At 43.8% G+C, this 19,518-nt stretch overlaps 1 protein-coding gene across 9 annotated transcripts in view; it reads left to right on the forward strand.

Annotated features, from left to right (window-relative positions):
- stard8 (StAR related lipid transfer domain containing 8) overlaps nt 1–19,518 on the forward strand; it is a 204,340-nt gene that overhangs the window by 165,012 nt on the left and 19,810 nt on the right. For 6 of the 9 annotated variants that reach the window (XM_068047466.1, XM_068047464.1, XM_068047470.1 and 3 more), the window contains 5 exons: nt 2,201–2,264; nt 7,378–8,687; nt 13,109–13,306; nt 15,898–16,057; nt 18,119–18,317. In XM_068047466.1, the coding sequence (XP_067903567.1) occupies nt 2,201–2,264; nt 7,378–8,687; nt 13,109–13,306; nt 15,898–16,057; nt 18,119–18,317 (1,931 nt within the window). The remainder of the gene's footprint in view (nt 1–2,200; nt 2,265–7,377; nt 8,688–13,108; nt 13,307–15,897; nt 16,058–18,118; nt 18,318–19,518) is intronic. The other 3 variants (XM_068047469.1, XM_068047471.1, XM_068047473.1) reach the window with 1 other exon arrangement.

Here is a 19,518-nt window from a genome sequence, read left to right on the forward strand (position 1 = left end):
GTCCACCATCTACAAGGCACAGGTCAGGAGTGTGATGGAATACTCTCCACTTGCCTGGATGGGTGTAGCTCCAACAACACTCAGGAAGCTTGACACTATCCAGGACAAAGCAGTCCACTTGATTGGCACCCCATCCACAACCTTCAACCTTCACTCCCTCCACCACATTGGCAGCAGTGTGTACCATCTACAAGATGCACTGCAGCAACACACCAAGGCTCCTCAGACAGCACCTTCCAAACCCGCAACCTCTACCACCTATAAGGACAAGGGCAGCAGATGCTTGGGAACACCACCACCTGCAAGTTCCCCTCCAAGCTCCACACCATCCTGACTTGGAACTATATCGCCGTTCCTTTACTGTCGCTGGGTCAAAATCCTGGAATTCCTTTCCTAACAGCACTGTGGGTATATCTACCCCACATGGACTGCAGCAGTTCAAGAAGACAGCTCATCGCTACCTTCTCAAGGGCAATTGGGGATGGGCAATAAATGTTGGCCTAGCCAGCGACACCCACGTCCAATGAATACATTTTTAAAACGAATCAATGGTTGGGGAGACTGTGCAGGTACGTGGGAAGAGTGTGGTTGGTTGGGGATAGAGATGGAACTGAAGAGAAATAGTTCAGAATAAAGTTTGTATTCTGTTTCTAAGAGCATAGAAGTGTTCAGCATATTTAGCCCTCTGAGCAAAAATAAACTCAAAATTTGATTTCTGAATTTCAGGTGGGTTTTTCTCCAGTAAACCTTTTCCCAGTAATCCGGAATCAAATTTGGAAAGCAAACCTAATAAATTCCTGCAATATTTAGGAAAGAATATTTTAGACTATTAGGGAATTCTGATGGTTGAATGGGTATGTGCAATGCCTGGTTTCAACAGAGTAATGCAGAAATAAAAGGTACCAGTTTGATCCTTGGCCTGTGCTGAGTTATCTAATCTCAGCTGGGATAACGATAGGAGTGCCAGAATTGGTCTTGGCGCTCCTGGGCTAGACAGGAGGAACACAGCTCCAGTTCATGTTTCTGATCGCTATTCAGTGAGTCCTGATGGAAAGTAGATGTCGGGCGAAGATGAGGCTTTATCTGTGATGTACATCAAAGGTATGCTTACTGCATAAGAGTAGGTGCTTGGAAGCTACATATATTAATACACAGCGCCCTGTTCTTTGCAGACAGAAAGAATATGTACAAACAATGTGCCTGCTTCAGCTGAACAAAATAAGTGACAGCCATTCGCTGGTTCATTCCTTAGGCCAATGCCTTGACCGATCACAGTCAAGCTGCCTGGTTTAAATTTTGAACAAAGCTTGGCAGTTAACTGTCAGTCGCCATAAACTGGTGCATTCTCCGTGGCAATGCCTCTACCAATCAGAGTTCTCTTGCCAACCAATCGGCACTCCCTTCTCATGCAGTATTCATTGTTGTTTTCCCTTACATTGGTTATTCTTGCGGGTTGTCCTGATGAGTGCAAGACGAAAAGCTTCGACGGCATGTCTCTATTTTCTGCAATACAAAATATGACACTGAACTACATGAGATATTGAGTCAAGTGATCAAAGGCTATGTCAAACAGGTAGGTTTTAAGGAGTGTCTTAAAGGAGGAAAGCGAGGTAGAGAGGCAGCGAGGGGTGTTCCAGAGCTTGGGGCATTGCCACCAATGGTGGAATAATTGAAGTCGGGGATGCTCAAGAGGCCAGAATTAGAGGAGCACAGATATCTAGGAAGAGAAATTTAAAATCAAGGCGTTGTTTGACCGAGAGACAATATCGCAAAGAGCACAGGAGTGATAGGTTGAATGGAACTTGATGCAAGTTAAGACACAGGCAGCAGAGTTTTTGATGACCTCAAGCTTACAGAGGGTAGAATATGGGAGACCAGCCAGGAGTGCATTGGCATAGTCAAGTCTAGAGGTAACGAAGCATGAATAAGCTTTCAGCAGCAGATGAGCTGAGACAGGGGCGAAGTTGGACGATATTATAGAGGTAGAAATAGGCAGTCTTAGTGATTGCGCAGATATGAGGTCTGAAGCTCATCTCTAAGTCAAATGTGATACCAAGGTTGCAAACAGACTGGCTTAATCTCACTGTTGCCAGAGAGAGGGATGGAGTCATTAATGTACTGTGAGTATCTGCGGTAATTTCTATAAATCAGTCATGTAGATAAAACATCTTAGCTTTAATTTGGTTTTATTTTTCCTCAGGCGGCTGATGACCCTGAATAAATATGCCTCTATAAAACCTGATGTCAACACTGCCAGGAAGTCGGTAAGCACCCATAGAGAATCGCACTGGTCCACTGTTTTCAAGTAACTACTTTCCTACTGTGCTGTGTGCTTTTAAAGGTCGAAGGTTTAGCTGCCAATTCCAACGCTGTTTTAACAAATGAGGAGACAGATGTTTTCTTCTTTGTTTTGGCACTGTTTGGTATGGCTGTATTAGCTAATATAAAAATGGATAGTTTTGTCAATCAAACTAATGGGAGCAGAGTCTGGTGTGAATGTAGCTGTGTCCAGAACAGAACCAGTAGAGTAAATCATTACACTGTAGAGTCTAGAAACCAACTGTTCTGTTGCTTCTATTCCCCCTGCGTGATGCACCAGTATAAGGGATCTCTGGCTCCACCTGCTGAATCCTGTACCAATATATAGAGTCACTGTTCCACCCTCTAATTTTGTACCAGTATAAAGGTGCCCTACCTTCTCCCCACAACCCTCTCGATTTTGGACCAGTACAGACACTCCCTGTCCACCTCTAGATCATAAAGAATTCCTCTACCCTGATTGTTCTACCAGTACAGAGACACCTCATTCAACTCTAGCTTTGACATAGTGTAATTGCCAACTGTGGTAGAACTGTGTAGTCTAACTATGATCTTTTCCACTGTTGGAGGACCTGAAAGTGGGACAAGACATTTAGAGAACTCATTGTTAACTTTATTGTTCCCTCTTCTGCAGCCTTAATCAAGCCTTCCTTTAGCTTGGTGGGGTGGGTGACAAAAAGCTTTCAACATTAGCTGGCAGCATCCCAAGAGCTCTCTGGGTGCCTTAGTAGTCTATCTTACAAGGAGTTGATAAGAAGATGAAACTGTAACATCACATGTGGGTGTGAAGAATGATGGCATGAAAATAGGAGGAAGGTGCTGGTTTGACTGAGGCTTCTCTTTATTCATGGAGCAATGGTATAGTCATGGGGAGGGGGATTTCCAACTCCCTGGGATGGAAAGATTTTTTTTTTGTGGTTCAGGAAAGGGGGAGGTGAATGACTTTAGCAGCTGTCAAGATGGCTTGTGATTGTTCCCCATACCTGGCTCCAAATAAGTCATATTGCAAAAGGGGTTTGGGGGTGGGGGTGGGGGGGGAGATGTGGAATTACAAAGGAACCGAATACGACCACCATCACTAACTTCAAAAGACTAACAACATTTTGCAACACCTCTTTTACCAAAATAGCCAATTTTAATTCAAAGAAAGAAATAGCATTTACATAGCCCCTCATGACTTCAGGACATCCTAAAGCATTTCATGGCCAATAAAGTAGAAAAAATTAAAAGCAGAGAATTTTCTTAACAGTGCTAGTCTCCTCCTTGAGCCAGTTAGCACAAAATGGAGCTCTAGGATCGTTGGTGCCAGAATTTTCTGGGAGCAGTTTGCACCTGTTGCTATTAGAGGAAATCTATGTACAAAGACCTCTAATGTTCATTTGCGGGTAAGTTACATTGCTCCTCTCTCCAAGTATAGTCAGGTACAGATACCAGAAAAACCATGGAGAAAGATTGTGTGCAGAACTGTTCGGGAGCAAGGGAATAGTATTCATTTTTCAGGTGCTATTTGAGAGCAGGGAAGATCACAATTAATCCCAGCATTTCCTGTTGTTATAGAGTCATAGTTATACAGCACAGAAACGGGCCCTTCGGTCCATAGTGTCCATGCCGGCCATCAAGCACCTAACTATTCTAATCCCATTTTCCAGCACTTGGCCTGTAGCCTTGTATGTTATGGCATTTCAAGTGCTCATCTAAATACTTGTTAAATGTTGTGAGGGTTTCTGCCTCTACCACCTCTTCAGGCAGTGCGTTCCAGATTCCAACCACCCTTTGGGTGAAAATATTTTTCCTCAAAAACCTCGAAACCTCCTGCCCCTTACCTTAAATCTATGCCACCTGGTTATTGACCCCTCCGCTAAGGGAAAAGGTTTCTTCTTATCTAACCTATCAATGCCCCTCATAATTTTGTATACCTCAGTCATGTCCCCCCTCAGCCTTCTCTGCTCTAAGGAAAACAACCCTAGCCTTTTCAGTCTCTCTTCATAGCTGAAATGCTCCAGCCCAGGCAACATCCTGGTGAATCTCCTCTGCACCCTCTCCAGTGCAATCACATCCTTCCTATAGTGTGGCAACCAGAACTGTACACAGTACTCCAGCTGTGACCTAACGAGCGTTTTATACAGCTCCATCATAATCTCCCTGCTCTTATATTCTATGCCTCGGCTGATAAAGGCAAGTATCCCATATTCCTTCCTAACCACCTTATTTACCTGTGCTGCTGCCTTCAGTGACCTATGGACAAGTACACCGATCCCTCTGACCTTCTGTACTTCCTAGGGTCCTACTATCCATTGTATATTCCCATGCCTTGTTAGTCCTCCCAAAATGCATCACCTCACACTTCTCAGGATTAAATTCCATTTGCCACTGCTCCGCCCATCTTACCAGCCTGTCTATACCGTACTGTAATCTAAGGCTTTCCTCCTCACTATTTACGACGACACCAATTTTTGTGTCATCTGCGATCTTACTTATCATGCCTCCTATATTCACGTCTAAATCATTAATGTACACTACAAACAGCACCGATCCCTGCGGTACACCACTGGTTACAGGCTTCCACTTGCAAAAACACCCCTCGACCATCACCCTTTGCCTCCTGCCACTAAGTCAATTTTGGATCCACTTTGCCAAATTGCCCTGGATCCAATGGGCTTTTACCTTCTTAACCAATCTCCCATGTGCTACCTTATCAAAAGCCTTACTGAAGACCATGTAGACTACTTCAACTGCTTTACCCTCATCTACACAGAAAGTCACCGCCTTGACAAATTCAATCAAGTTAGGTAGACACGATCTCCCCCTGCTGGACAAAGCCATGCTGACTATCCCTGATTAATCCCTGCCTCTCCAAGTGGAGATTAATCCTGTCCCTCAGAACTTTTTCCAGTATTTTCCCAACCACTGATGTTAGGCTCACCGGCCTGTAATTACCTGGTTTATCCCTGCTACCCTTCTTGAATAATGGCACCACATTCGCAGTCCTCCAGTCCTCTGGTACCTCTCCTGTGGCCAGAGGGGATTTGAAAATCTGTGTCAGAGTCCCGGCTATCTCCTCCCTTGCCTCAGATCACAGACTGGGATTCATCTCATCTGGGCATGAGGATTTATCCACTTTTAAGTCCGCTAAAACAGCTAATACTTCCTCCCTTTCAATGCTAATATGTTCAAGTATATCAGAATCCCTCTCCCTGATCTCTACACCTACATCGTCCTTCTCCATAGTGAACACAGATGCAAAGTAATCATTTAGAACCTCACCTATGTACACCGGCTCCACACAGATTGCCACTTCGGTCCCCAATGAGCTCCACTCTTTCCCTGGTTATCCTCTTGCCCTTAATATACTTGTATAATGCCTTAGGATTTTCCTTTATCTTGCCCGCCAGTGTTCTTTCCTGTCTCCTCTTCACTCTCCTAATTACTTTTTTTTAGTATCCCACCACACTTTCTATACTCCTCTAGTGCCTCCGCTGTTTTCAGCACTTCGAATCTGCCGTAAGCCTCCTTTTTTCTCCCCCTGATCAAATCCTCTATATTCCTTGACATCCAGGGTTCCCTGGAATTGTTGGTCCTACCCTTCACCTTAACGGGTACAATGTTGGCTCTGAACCCTCACTATTTCCTCTTTGACTCCCACTGGTCTGATGTAGACTTTCCGACAAGAAGCTGCTCCCAATCCACTTTGGCCAGATCCTGTTTTATCATACTGAAATCGGCCTTCCCCCAATTCAGTACCTTTATTTCTGGCCCGTCTTTGTCCTATTCCGTAATTACCTTAAATCTTAGAGTTATGGTCACTATCCCCGAAATGCTCCCCCACTGACACTTCTACCACTTGTCCGGCTTCATTTTCTAGGATTAGGTCCAGTACTGCCCCTTCTCTTGTAGGACTTTCTACGTACTGGCTCAAAAAGCTCTCCTGTATGCATTTTAAGAATTCTGCCCCCTTTAAGCCTTTTACACCAAGACTATCCCAGTTGATATTAGGTAAGTTGAAATCCCCTACTATTATTACCCGATTATTTTTACACCTCTCTCAGATTCGCCTACACATCTGCTCCTCTATCTCTCCCTGACCGTTTGGAGGCCTATAGTACACTCCCAGCCAAGTGATTGCCCCCTTTTTGTTTTTAAGTTCAACCCATAAGGCCTCATTTGAAGAACCTTCCAAGATATCATCCCTCCTTACTGCAGTAATTGACTCCTTGATCAACAGTGCAATGCCACCTCCTCTTTCATCCCCTCCCCTGTCATGCCTGAAGGTTCTATACCCTGGAATATTGAGCTGCCAGTTCTGCCCCTCCCTCAACCATGTCTCTGTGATAGCAACGATATCATAATCCCATGTGCTAATCAATGCCCTCAATTCATCTGCCTTACTAGTAAGACTCTTTGCATTAAAATAGATGCAATCCAGCCTTGCATTTTTCACTTGTGCCTTAACAGGTCTATATTTGCTCTGCCTTCCAGACTGACTCAGCTTCTCTTCTATATTTGACTGAGCATCACCCCCTACTGTACTTCCACTCTGTATCCCATTCCCCTGCCAAATTAGTTTAACCCCCCACCCCCCAACAGCACTAGCAAACCTCCCAGCAAGGATGTTGGTCCCGTCCCGTTTCTGTTGCAACCCGTCCAACTTGTACAGGTCCCACCATTGCCAGAAACAGACCCAGTCATCCAGGAAACTAAAGCCCTCCCTCCTGCACCATCTCTTCTGCCACTCATTCATTTGCTCTATCCTTCTATTCCTATACTCATTAGCATGTGGCATTGGGAGTAATCCAGAGATTATAACCTTTTGAGGTCCTGCTTTTTAATCTGCTGCCTAGCTCCCTAAATTCTTGTTTCAGGACCTCATCCCTCTTTTTACCTATGTCATTGGTACCAATGTGTACCACGACCTCTGACTGTTCACCCTCCCCCTTCAGAATGTCCTGCAGCTGCTCTGTGACCTCCTTAACCCTAGCACCAGGGAGGCAACATACCATCCTGGTATGTCCTTCCTCATGATGTGACCTTCTTGTAATTACTGTGCTATTGTCATTCTAGGGTGATGATTCTGAAGAAGATGACCTGTGTGCTATCAGTGATCGCTGGGCATTTCAGCGAGAAAGCAAAAGATGGTCTCGGCTAACGACAGTTGACTTCCTGTCGAACTGTGCTGAGGTCCTAAGCTCAACAATGAAGGAGTCAGCCAGCCATGAGAGCATGCTCTCTGATCTCAGTGATCCTGAGGCCAGTTCTGTGCAGAGCAGCAGCAGTGGTGGGAGCATCCAAGAGGTAGTGATGGGTCACTGCTCGGGCAGTCAGTTAGCAACAAACAAAAGTCCGAGGAGAGTCGCCATGGTTCATTCCCAAACAGCAAGAAAGACCAATAACTGCACAAGTGACAACTTTGTTTCCACTGGAACCCAAACCACAGACTTTGTGGAGAACCCCAGAAAACAGAGGAGCAAGAGCTTTCTGAGACGAATTGAGTCCCTTCGATTTAAAACTCTTCGGGGTAAGGACAAAGCAGTTTCAAAGAGTAAAGAGCCAGGAAGTGACAGGACTGTATTACAACAGCAACATGAACCATTACAGAGCTCCAGGCCTCTGAAAACTGATAATGAGAGCCCAAAGGACGTACCTCAGTCTGGTGTTACTTCTCTTGCTGACTGTGGATGCAGAGAACATTCTAAGGTCTTCAACTCTAGAAGTAGCCACAGCACAATACATTGTGGACTGTACTTAGAGGACTATGAAATGGGGCTTATGGCCTCCAACCACAATCGAAAAGATGAACCTTATTCTTATGAAGACTATGTTGTCCGTGTACCCACAAACCACAAAGTAGGGACCTTCCCCAAAGCCCTCTCCATAGAAAGCCTGTGTCCGGTTGTGGATGACCATTTGATAAACTGGAGATCAGAAAATCTGTCCTTTGGAATGTCAGCGTGCAGTAGCATCAACAATTTTCAAGGGTTTGCGTTCCAGGGACGAAGAGGTTCGTGCAGCTCCATGGGGAGCAAGCAGAGTATTTATGACAACGTGCCTGAGACTCATAATGACATAGTTGGGCGTGAGGATATCTTTAAACAACTAGATGATGTTTTGAAGCATGTCAATGGGTTACAGCAGACAGTGGGCCTCTGGTCAAAAACAATATGCACAGAATCTAATGACACAGAGTCTGACTCCACTGGAGAGACAGTTTTTCATTTGCAGGGTCTGAATTTTGAAGACCGTTCTATGTCTGATGTGGGGACTTCTGCAAGTGATTTTGACAGTACTGGGAATTCACTAATCGAAGCTGAAGAAATAGAGATGAGGGAGCGGAGGGATTCTGGAGTCGGGGCTTCATTAACCCGACCAAACAGGTTAGTGGATTTTGACCTTCTGTTGGTAAATCATCACGGACGTAAAATGCCATTTTGCAGGCTGTCTCCATTACTCAGCTCAACCAATTGTGGAACTGAGTTCTAAAGAACAGGGAAGTTGCAGCTCCTTACTGGTTAGTTCTGAGTTAAAGACAGTAGGTACTATATGGTATGCTATAATGATCTTGGTCTAGGATTCCTACTTCTGATCCTCTATGCAGTGATTCTTCCTTGTAATTGTATGTGGATAAGGAATGGATGAAGTTGGCTATGATGCATCCCAACGTCAGATAACTGACTAATATCCACTGCTTAAGCTCATGCATGAAGAATGGTTATTTGAGTGAGGTACTGCCCTAGCGATTTCACACCCTGCTAGCCCAAGGGGACTTAAATTAGTTGTACTGTCCCTACTGTGCCTAGGCTGAAATCAGCTATCTCAGCACAGATTAAGGATCCAAACAGTTAGTCTGCTTCTGAAGAACACTGGGGTGTGTGGGGGTGATGCATTTACCAAACTTTCTTCCCTTTCTGGGGAGGGGGCAATTTCAGAAGTGTGATATATCGTATGTAACACGATATTGTGCACAATGATAGATGTGGCCAGGTTTTCATTTTTACTGCCCAGGCATTATGCATGGTATGCAGGTACAGCAAGCAATTAGGAAGGCAAATGGCATGTTGGCCTTTATTGCAAGGGGATTAGAGTACAGGAATAAGGTAGTCTTGATATAATTGTACAGAGCTTTGGTCAGACCACAGCTGGAATACTGTGTGCAGTTTTTGTCTCCATATTTAAGGAAGGATATACTTACATTGGAGGCAGTACAGTGAAGGTTCACGAGATTGGTTCCTGGGATGACAGCATTGTGCTATGATGAGAGGCTGAGTAAATTGGGTCTATATTCTCTGCAGTTTCGAAGAATGAGAGGTGATCTCATTGAAACATTCACGATTCTGAATGGGCTTGACAGGGTAGATACTGAGAGGTTGTTTCCGCTGGCTGAGGAATCTAAAACATGGTGGCACAGTCTCGGAATAAGGGGACGATCATTTAGGATTCAGACGAGGAGAAATTTCTTCACTCAAAGGGTTCTTTATCTTGGAATTCTCTACCCCAGAGGGTAGTGGATGTGCCATCATTGAGTATATTTAAGGATGAAATAGACAGGCAGATTTTTGGTCCTTCAGGGAATCATGGGATATTGGGAAAGGGCGGGAAAGTGGAGTTGAAGCCCAAGGTGAGCCATGATCATTTTGAATGGCAGGGCAGACTTTTCGGGTCTACTCCTGCTCCTATTTCTTATGCAACTTCAGGGAAGAGTCCAGAAAGGAATACCTGGTCGGGAGTTTTGCATGAAAGAACCTGCCAGAGTTTTCTTTCGTTGAAACGTTAGGATGAAAATCTGCCTCGTGGTATCGTGTATTATACCATCAGAATTAAATCATGTATATGCCACATTAACCAAACTGGTTTCTGTGCAGATGACTGGAGATTGCTATGTTGTTTGATAACTTGCTATTTCATCCTCCCCCAGATGAGATGTTAGACTGAGGCCCTGTTTTGGTGGTACAGGTGAATATTAAAGTCCCCATCGCACTATTTGCAGGGAGTTCTGGCCAACATTCCCACCACATCAATGCCATGAAAAACTAATTAACTGGACGTTAATTTTATTTCTGTTTTGTGGGATTTTGCTGTGTGCAAAATAGCTGCTGCATTTGCCTTCATAACAGCAGTCACTGCACTTCAGACTAATTCTGTTTTTGAAACACTGTGAGAAGTCTCTTGAGAGACATGATGTACTATATGAATGTAAGATTTTTTTCTTGTATCTAATTCTCACATTCTTTCTGAATATTCATACAGCTGTCTGTAATTGCTCCACAGATAATTAAATGTAAAATTGCTTTAGTGAAGGCTTGTTGCTGGCCCGTGCTGAATTAGCTGGTTTGAGTCAAAGCAGCAGTTATGATGGAACAATTGGGCTGCATCTTTCCTGGGCTGCAGGAAAGGAGTGGAGAAATCAGCCTGGGTTCCTATTCCTGGTCACTAGCCACTGATCCCTGTTGGAAATTACATGTGTATGGACAATGAGTGAGGATAAGATCAAACTTAACTACAATGTCCCCATGTCCAAATGTCCCTTCTCAGTATAGACTCTCAAATCAAGAATGCACATTTGGACAAGGTATCCCAGTGGCAATCAGTGCCTTCAGGAGAACAGGGAGATAATTGAGAGCAAAAAATGTCAGAATTGAACTGCAACATTCCATTGAAATAAAATGAGCCATTTCATAATTTGTATATTACTAATCAGCTCTCCTGTGCTTGGCTTTCAAAGGTTCATTGGTGCCTTTTGAATAAGACATTGTTTTTCAATAGATTTCTTTCTATCTCTGCTTCATCTTAACAAAGGGTTTCCTGTGTCGAGCGACTAGCCAGTCTTGTCCTGTATGTGTTTATCCAGGAGACAGAGATAAAATGAGCACATCCGTATCCCGCAGAGTAGCTCCTGTATTCATGAGTGCCTATCACCACAAGATGTTATGAACTATCGTATAAGAACATAAAAAATAGGAGCAGGAGTAGGCCATTTGGTCCTTTTAAGCCTGCTCCGCCATTCAGTAAAATCATGGCTGATCATCTACCTCAACTTCACATTTCCGCATTATCCCCACACCCCTTGTTTCCCTTAGTATCAAAATAAAATTGATTTCTATCTTGAATATACTTTATGACTGAGCATTCGCAGCCTCTGAAATCCAAAGGTTCACCTCATCTCAGTCGTAAATGACCAACCCCTTATTCTAAGATTGTGACCCCGAGTTCTAGACTCCCCAGCCAGGAGAAACATCCTCCCAGCATGCACCCTGTCAAGTGTCTTAAGAATTTTGTTTCAATTAGATCACCTCTCATTCTTCTAAACTCCAGGGAATATAGCCTACTCTACTCAATCTCTCCTCATCTGAGGAATCAGTCTAGTGAACCTTTCTTGCACTCCCTGTAAGGCAAGTATATCATTCCTTAAGTAATGAGACCAAAATTGTACACAGTACTCCCAAGTATAGTCTCACCAATGCTCTATATAATTGCAGTAAGGCTTCTTCATTCTTATGCTCCAATCCCTTTGTTATAAAGGCTAGCATGTCATTTGTTTTCCTGCTGTACCTGCATGTCAACTTTGTGATTCATGTACAAGGATGCCCAGGCCCCTCTGAATAGCAACATTTCCCAGTCTGTCAACTTAAAAAAAAAATTCTATTTTCCTATCAAAGTGGATAACTTCTCATTTCTCCTCATTAGTTTCCATCTGCCACTTTCTGCCCAGTCACTTAATCTGCCTATATCCCTTTGCAGCCTCTTTGCATCCTCCTCACAGCTTACTTTACCAGCTAGCTTTGTGTCATCAGCAAATTTGGATACATTACTCTTGGTTTCCTCATCTAAGTAATTGATCTAGATTGTAAATAGCTGATGCCCCAGGAGTGATCCTTGCGGCACCCCCACTAGTTACACGTGTGTAGACTGAGCAGAGCAAAAATTACATAATTATTGGGTCATGGCCTCATTTATTTTTATCTTATTTCCAGGGTATTAAATGGTACCTGGATGCAACGCTTTTACTTTCTCGTTTCTGTACTTTATGGTCTTTTCCCAAGCCTTGGTCAGTCTTGCATTGCAGCTGCAGCATGAGAGACTGACCCTGGATGAAGCTGCTCCTCCCTGAGGGAGGAGGGAGGCAGTTTATGTTCACTTATACCTCAACCAATTGCTTAGCTGTAGTGGATACTTTACTACCTGTGGAATCGCAGGTGTGAACCCCTCCATAATATAAACCTGGTGCAACAAAGTTTTATAAATAATCACTTAGAACAAAATTAAATATCGGACCACCTTTCTTGTAAAGTCAATGAGGCCCTGAATTTGTGAGTTTTCTCAGAAGAATCTTGGTTGAAGACAGTTGGGGAGTGTGGAAGAAGGGTCATAAATTAGGCTGGGACTTGGTTAAGCCTGATACTGGCCTGCTCTGAGTATTTGTGGGGCCTGAGCCTGGACCCCTGAATAATCTTACCCAGCTAAGAAATAGATCCTTTTTATAAGGGGATTGAAGGAACTTCTGGAAATCTCTCTTTAGTCTGGGATCACCACTGGAAGCTGAGCAGCTGCTTAGTGCCATGTAGCCTGTGACCCCTGCTTTGATGGGTGCCTGTAATGGCCCAGATGCCTACCTGGAACATTTAAATTGGGGAGCTTTCCTCTGCCCCTGCATACTCTGACAGGGTCAGTGGCAGAGATTCAAATGGGTGCCTTATGCTGTCATGCTATTGCTGCTGAATTTGGCCCCAAGTATCTTGTGTGGTGTTGGCAGCCTTGGTATTTGGTGCCCTGGGTTAATAATTACATTTTCTTTCCCCAGGAAGCTGCGCTGGCACAGTTTCCAGAACTCTCATCGTCCAAGCCTGAACTCTGCTTCATTGGAAATCAACAGACAGTCAGCAGCTCAGCTCAACCTCCTGCAGCGGTTCTCCTTACTGCGCCTGACCGCCATCATGGAAAGACACGCTGTCCGCAGCAAGCAGGGCTGGAACTGGTCAGCACCTAAGATTTATATGGGGTGGGCAGGGTCATCATTCGCTCACTGTTGTCATTAGCTGCATCTGTTATATTTTGATAGCAAATTGCAGAATTTGAAAATGGACTCCGTGGCCAGGAGAGAAATTGCAGTGCTTATCTTGCATCTGCTTGTACTGTGCAGCAGAGTTAAGCCTGTAACTAATTCTGATTTGATATGAAGTGCATGTCATCCAAAGGAAGAATGCAAAGTGACATGGAGAACTCCCCAAAAGGGACAATGCTAATAGTCTGTAACAAAATGAAACCTATTATACATCATGCAGAATATTACATGCAAAGGAATAGATACCTAGAGTGAGTAAAATGTTGGAATCTAATTGAGGGATTTAAATAGTTTATATGTAGCAAAACAAATACCCAGAAGTGACGTGTAGACTGGAATCTAATTCAAGAAATTGGACAGTTTATATAAAGGACAGTTGATTCCTGATGATATGGAATAAGGGCCATCTGAATCATAAGACATGTCACATCCATGAAATACACTATTTGTGTTTTCTCAATAATCAGAGATATCACGGCACACCGTTCTCACAACAAAGTGATCTGGCAAAGGAATCCTGGAATATATTTTTTGGCTTGATCAATCAAAGCACTTTCACTGTCACCCCAGCTGAGATCAACTCATTCAATGCAGAATAGGGATCAAATCTGAAACCTTTATGTTTGACTCAGTCCCATTCTTGAGTGTTGGCCACCTGAACCATTGGGTGAACCTGATTGTTTTGTTGCTCTCTTTGTTCTTGATCTCTCATGCTTTGGTTAAGTGGCCAGGTGGGAAATAGGCTATCAGACTTCTTCCTCTAAGGATGTGAATCCAGTCTCCAGGAAATGTATGAGAGAGGTATAGGACTGACTCTCCCTCTGATCAGAATCTTGGGGTATGAAACATGTTTCATTACTCTGTGAAACAACCCATTGGCGTTCAGTGAAATTTGAACTGTGGTCTCAGAGCTGAAGTAAAATCAGATTATTTGTGATAATGAATTGCCAAAACACTCTCTCCCTTGTGCATTCGATAATGACAATCTCTACAGTGGTTTAGAAGCTGGCTGTGCACTCGGTGTCATTGGACTGTGTCCTCATGATTCAAGAGGGTTCATTCTTAATGTTTCCTTGAGGATAAAAAAGCATCCGATTGGATATGAGCCCTGTTATTGTCTCTTCACTCTTACTGTAACCAAACAGAGAATGCACAATAACAGGAATCCACAGGATTTGGAGCTAGTCCAACCATGGCCTTTGACCCTCAGAACATTGCAGATGGTTTCCTCCTTGCAGCTGTGGGGAATAAATGTAGACTATGTCACATGACAGCAGTGAGAGAGGGAGGAAATGTGGAAAATGAGCTGTGGTGGTGGGCTATGGTTGAATTGTTTAAAAACTCACTAAGGGTGGAAACAGATTGAAATTCTTGGCGTAAAAGCAAAACACGAGACGTGTACTGGTAAAGAAAGGTAAACAATCTGAGAAGGAAAGGAATTTGGAATACAAACCCAGAAGCGGAGGACAGGATTTAGAAATCAAAGTAAGATTTAGGATGTGAAATTCAACTTTGACAGGATTGCAAAATGGATGATAGGTGAATTTGCCGCCTACTATACACGTCTCCCCATTTTTCTTTTCTCTTGAAGTCTGGAAAGGAAAATTGGGAAAAGTGGATGGAACTAAAGCTCCACCTGAAGTAGGTGCAGGGCCAGTGTTCAGATGTTAATAAAGCGGGATGGGACTTTCACAGCCACCCACTTCAATTTCCTCTAGTTGCAGACCAGGGAGAGCCAGATGCAAGTAGCTGGTGCTGAGCCCTACACTGGGAGCATCAGACTGGTGTATCTGCCCAACTGCAAGCCAAAGAGGACCCCAGAGGTAAGTGGAGTATTTTTGTCTCAGCACCCATTCGATCTTTGGGCCTTGCGGTCTCACACAGGTCTGCTGCTGTGGTCCACTTTCCCTCTTTGATTTGCAGACATAAATCTCTACTGGACGTGTATCAGGTATGCAACTGGATCATGACAGTACGTTGCACCAAATTTGGCCTCAGCTGAGCCTCAACATCCAGGGCCAGGAGATTTGGACCCAATATATTTGGAGCTTAGGAGGAATGAGCGATGACTTTAATAACTTTGGAAAAAATTTGAAATATACAAGAAAGTTTGTGTTGGAGAGAGATGGGCCAAAGGATAAAGATCACAAGGATAAGAGGAAAACATATTTAAAAAGAAAGTGAGTCTTAAGGGTTATAATATATAAAAACAAGAGATGCTGGAAATACTCAGCAGGTCTGGCGCCATCTGTGGAGAGAGAAGCAGAGTTAACGTTTCGGGTCAGTGACCTTTCATCAGAACTGACCTGAAACGTTAACTCTGCTTCTCTCTCTGCAGATGCTGCCAGACCTGCTAAGTATTTCCAGCATTTCTTGGTTTTATTTCAGATTTCCAGCATCTGCAGTATTTTGCTTTTATTTGAGTCTTAAGGGTGTTTTTTCTGTAATTAGGTTTATTGTAATTTTAATAGTCTAAATTTTCTCACCAATCCACAGGGTTTAATTCTTGTGCTCTTTCTCCCCCACAGGGGTGTTCCCAAGTTCATGAAAAGGAGCAAGGAACCAGATTACAGAAGCAAATACGTGTTTGGCGTTCCACCAATAGTAAATGTCAAGAGGTCAGGACAGCCGCTACCTCAAAGCATCCAACAAGCTATGCGCTACTTGCGCAGTCAGTGCATGGGCCAGGTGCGTTTGCATGTTCTGCTGCAAATCAGAATTAGTTGTAATGTTCCCAAGAAGGATTCTCTTTGGACATCATTGACAGCAGATGTTACTCAGAATTGGACACAAGGTTAGACACAACACAGGTTTCATACTGGGATCACTGAACCATAGAGAGTCTATGAAAAGATCCTGGTCCCTCAGGTCATTTGATGCTTTCTGGATTTTTCTCTATTTGTTGAGTTTTAGTAGATTATTTCTCGCACTGTATACTAATTGAAAATTATTTTCTGCTGTATGGTCAGCCATGTGTGATGAATTAGAGAGGACATCAGAGTCAATTTCAGGATTTGTTACAGGGAAGAAGAAGGACAGAACCATACCTAAAAGCAGGGGTTTGGGCACAGCCCCTTCATCCTCTCCAGTGATTGCACCAATGCAGAAGGCACCTGCAGGAGGCTGCAGGTTAATCTGGAGCCACAGTGTAAAGATGCAAGTAACTGGGGGGAGGGGGTGTAGAAATCACTTTGAAAAAAAGAGGAGGGTATAGGAGATAGCTCGCGTAACTATTTTATCCATTGTTTTAATGGTTTACTGTTAGCTGTTCCTTTTTAACTGTGAGGGAAATGTCTTGGAAAATGGGATTAGATAAACCTCAGCCTGGAAGCTGGCACCAGAATAAACATGATGCAGTGGTTTGTCTCGTTCTGTTAACAACAGTTCTACAATATACAGCTGTTATGATGAGTGAAGTTACTTAATGCCCTGGTCCAGACAACAGTGGGAGTATTGTTGTAGGAGTTGACACTATCCTTTGCAACACAGAACAGGAGATCCTTAAGCATGTTTCAGTATTTGCATAGGATCCCCAGGAGACTCTTGGCATTCCTGGAAGGTCCGGAAGGCTATCCCAATAACTGTAGGGCTTTCTGGGAAGTATATTAATAGTTGCTGGTGGTGCCTCAGAGAAACATTCGATAATCACTGAAATCCTTGCAATGCTGACACATTGATTTGATTCCAGACCAGACAAAAGTTTCCTAATAGAATTGTGTGATGGTACAACAATGTTGCTGTGCCACAGTATAGGTTGGGCATAGTTTCACAGGTATGAATTCCTCCACAATGAATTGGCAATCTCCATTGTGCCACTCCGGGTAAACCATGAGCTAAGTTTGGAAGAAGAGTAGAAAAGAGGAAAAAGTTAAAAGTAGAGTCATCACCAGGCTAGTCTTGTATAGCTCCCAGTGGCTGAGCTATGAATGATCCAGGCAAAGGCCTGGACAATGTCATGCATGTGCACTCTTAACTGGACTGCTGCTAGTAAATGGGTTGGAAAGACCAGAAGAGGAACTGGGAGAAATTACTTTGGGAAAAAAATTGGGTATAATTGTCCTTCCACTCAAGAGCAAGAAGTCTTCCACTGTTGTCTGGACCAGGGTATTAAGTAACTTCACTACTCATAACAGCTGTAGAATCATAGAAATGTTGTTAACAGAACGAGGCCAACCAGTGCATCATGTTTATTCTGGTGCCAGCTTCCTGACTGAGGTTTATCTAATCCCATTTCCCAAGACATTTTCCTTACAGTTAAAAAGGAACAGCTAACAGTAAACCATTAAAACAATTGTTAAAATAGTTACGCTAACTATTTCCTATACCCTCCTCTTTTTTTCAGTCATTTCTTCCCCCTGTTACTTGCATCTTTACACTATGGCTCCAGATTAACCTGCAGCCTCCAGATGCATTGGTGAAATCACTGAAGAGGATGAAGGGGCTGTGCCCAAACCCCTGACTTTTGGTATTGGTTATGTCCTTTTTCTTCCCTGTAACAAATCCTGATATTGATTCTGATGTCCTCTCTAACTCATTACACATGGCTGGCCATCTGCAATCTTGCAACATATCCTTTCTGTTGCAATATCTGGATGTCCGTAGACTCTTTTATAATTGAGTGCTGGCGTGTGGTGGACACTGATCAGCTGCCAGCATTGTATATTTAGAAAACTTCCCACTCAATAAAAATGGTTTGACTTGATTGAAGTAGAAAGATGACCACATATTTTTATTATATTTTATAAACAGGTTGGCATCTTCAGGAAGTCAGGGGTGAAGTCTCGAATCCAGGCTCTGAGGCAGATGAATGAAAACAATCCTGACAATGTCAATTACCACGACCAGTCAGCATTCGATGTAGCAGACATGTTAAAACAGTATTTCCGGGACCTTCCAGAACCCATCTTCACCAGCAAGCTGACAGAAATCTTTCTACAAATCTATCAGTGTGAGTAAAATTTAAAAAATGCATCTCCCATTTTTGCTGCCTTATGAGTTTATAGGGTGGAATTTTATGCTGTCCGCCGCGGCAGGCAGGTTTGGAGGTGGGGAGAGCAGTAAATTGGGTGGAATGGTAGCTGGGGTGGATTTGGGGGAGGACCCCGCCACTATCCTGCCACTGTGGAAAATTAGTCCAGGGCGAGAAAGTCTGTGAATGGCCTTCTCGTCCCGCTGCCACTTGAGGCCCTTAACTGGGTAATTAATCCCCAATTAAGGGCCTCTTCCCACTGCAGCCGCAATTACCTCTGAGGCGGGCCACCCTGTCGCCGCATGGAAAGCACGGCATGAAAAACCATGTGGGCTGCTTCCCGGCTCCGGGTGGGGGGTTGCCATCGTTCAAAGGCACTTAGTGACACTAAATTCAGTGGGCCTTCCGTACAAGAGGCGGCGTGGGGATCTTGGCGTCAGTTTCCCGATGTCGAGACCCCAGCCGCCAGCATAAAATTCCAGTCATAATGTCTTATCCTAGTTATATGTTCTGAGCATCTTAAGCTTAGTGAGCTGTTCTTGTAATTGAGCTGAGCATTTTTATCCCGTTTATCAAGCATAAGCACATCTATGTTAGACGTAGCACAGGAAACTGCAGAGTAAAGCTCCCTCAACCCTGGGGCAACAATGTATCTACTGTGCCAGCGAGAGATTTCCATTTCGCGCATACCAGCTACCTTATGATGGAAATTGCCAATTTTTGCCGTCGGGGCCGTACCCACTAGGAACTGAGTTGAAATTGTCCCACACTTATTTCATGTAAGCCCCATATAACCAACAGACAAGAGATTTCCATTCTATTAGTTGAGCTGGCTATCCGTTCATAGCCCAGAGGTGTAATGTGTCAGCCGTGGCTCAGTTGGTAGCACTCTTGCTGTCAGAAGGTCAAGAAAGTCAGAAGATTCAAGTCCCACTCCAGGACTTGAGCACAAAAATCAAGGCTGATACTCCAGTGCAGTATTGACGGAGTCTTTCAGATGAGACGTTAAACTGAGGCCTTGTCTGCCCTCTCAGATTAATGTAAAAAATCCCATGACACTATTTTGAAAAAGAACAGGGGGGTTATTCCCCATGTCCTGGCCAATATTTATCCCTCAGCATCACAAAAACAGGCCATCTGGTCTTTAACTCATTGCTGTTTGTGGGAGCTTGCTGTGCAC

The sequence above is a fragment of the Heterodontus francisci genome, chromosome 15 (assembly GCF_036365525.1).
Source record: "Heterodontus francisci isolate sHetFra1 chromosome 15, sHetFra1.hap1, whole genome shotgun sequence".
Lineage (NCBI taxonomy): Eukaryota > Metazoa > Chordata > Chondrichthyes > Heterodontiformes > Heterodontidae > Heterodontus > Heterodontus francisci.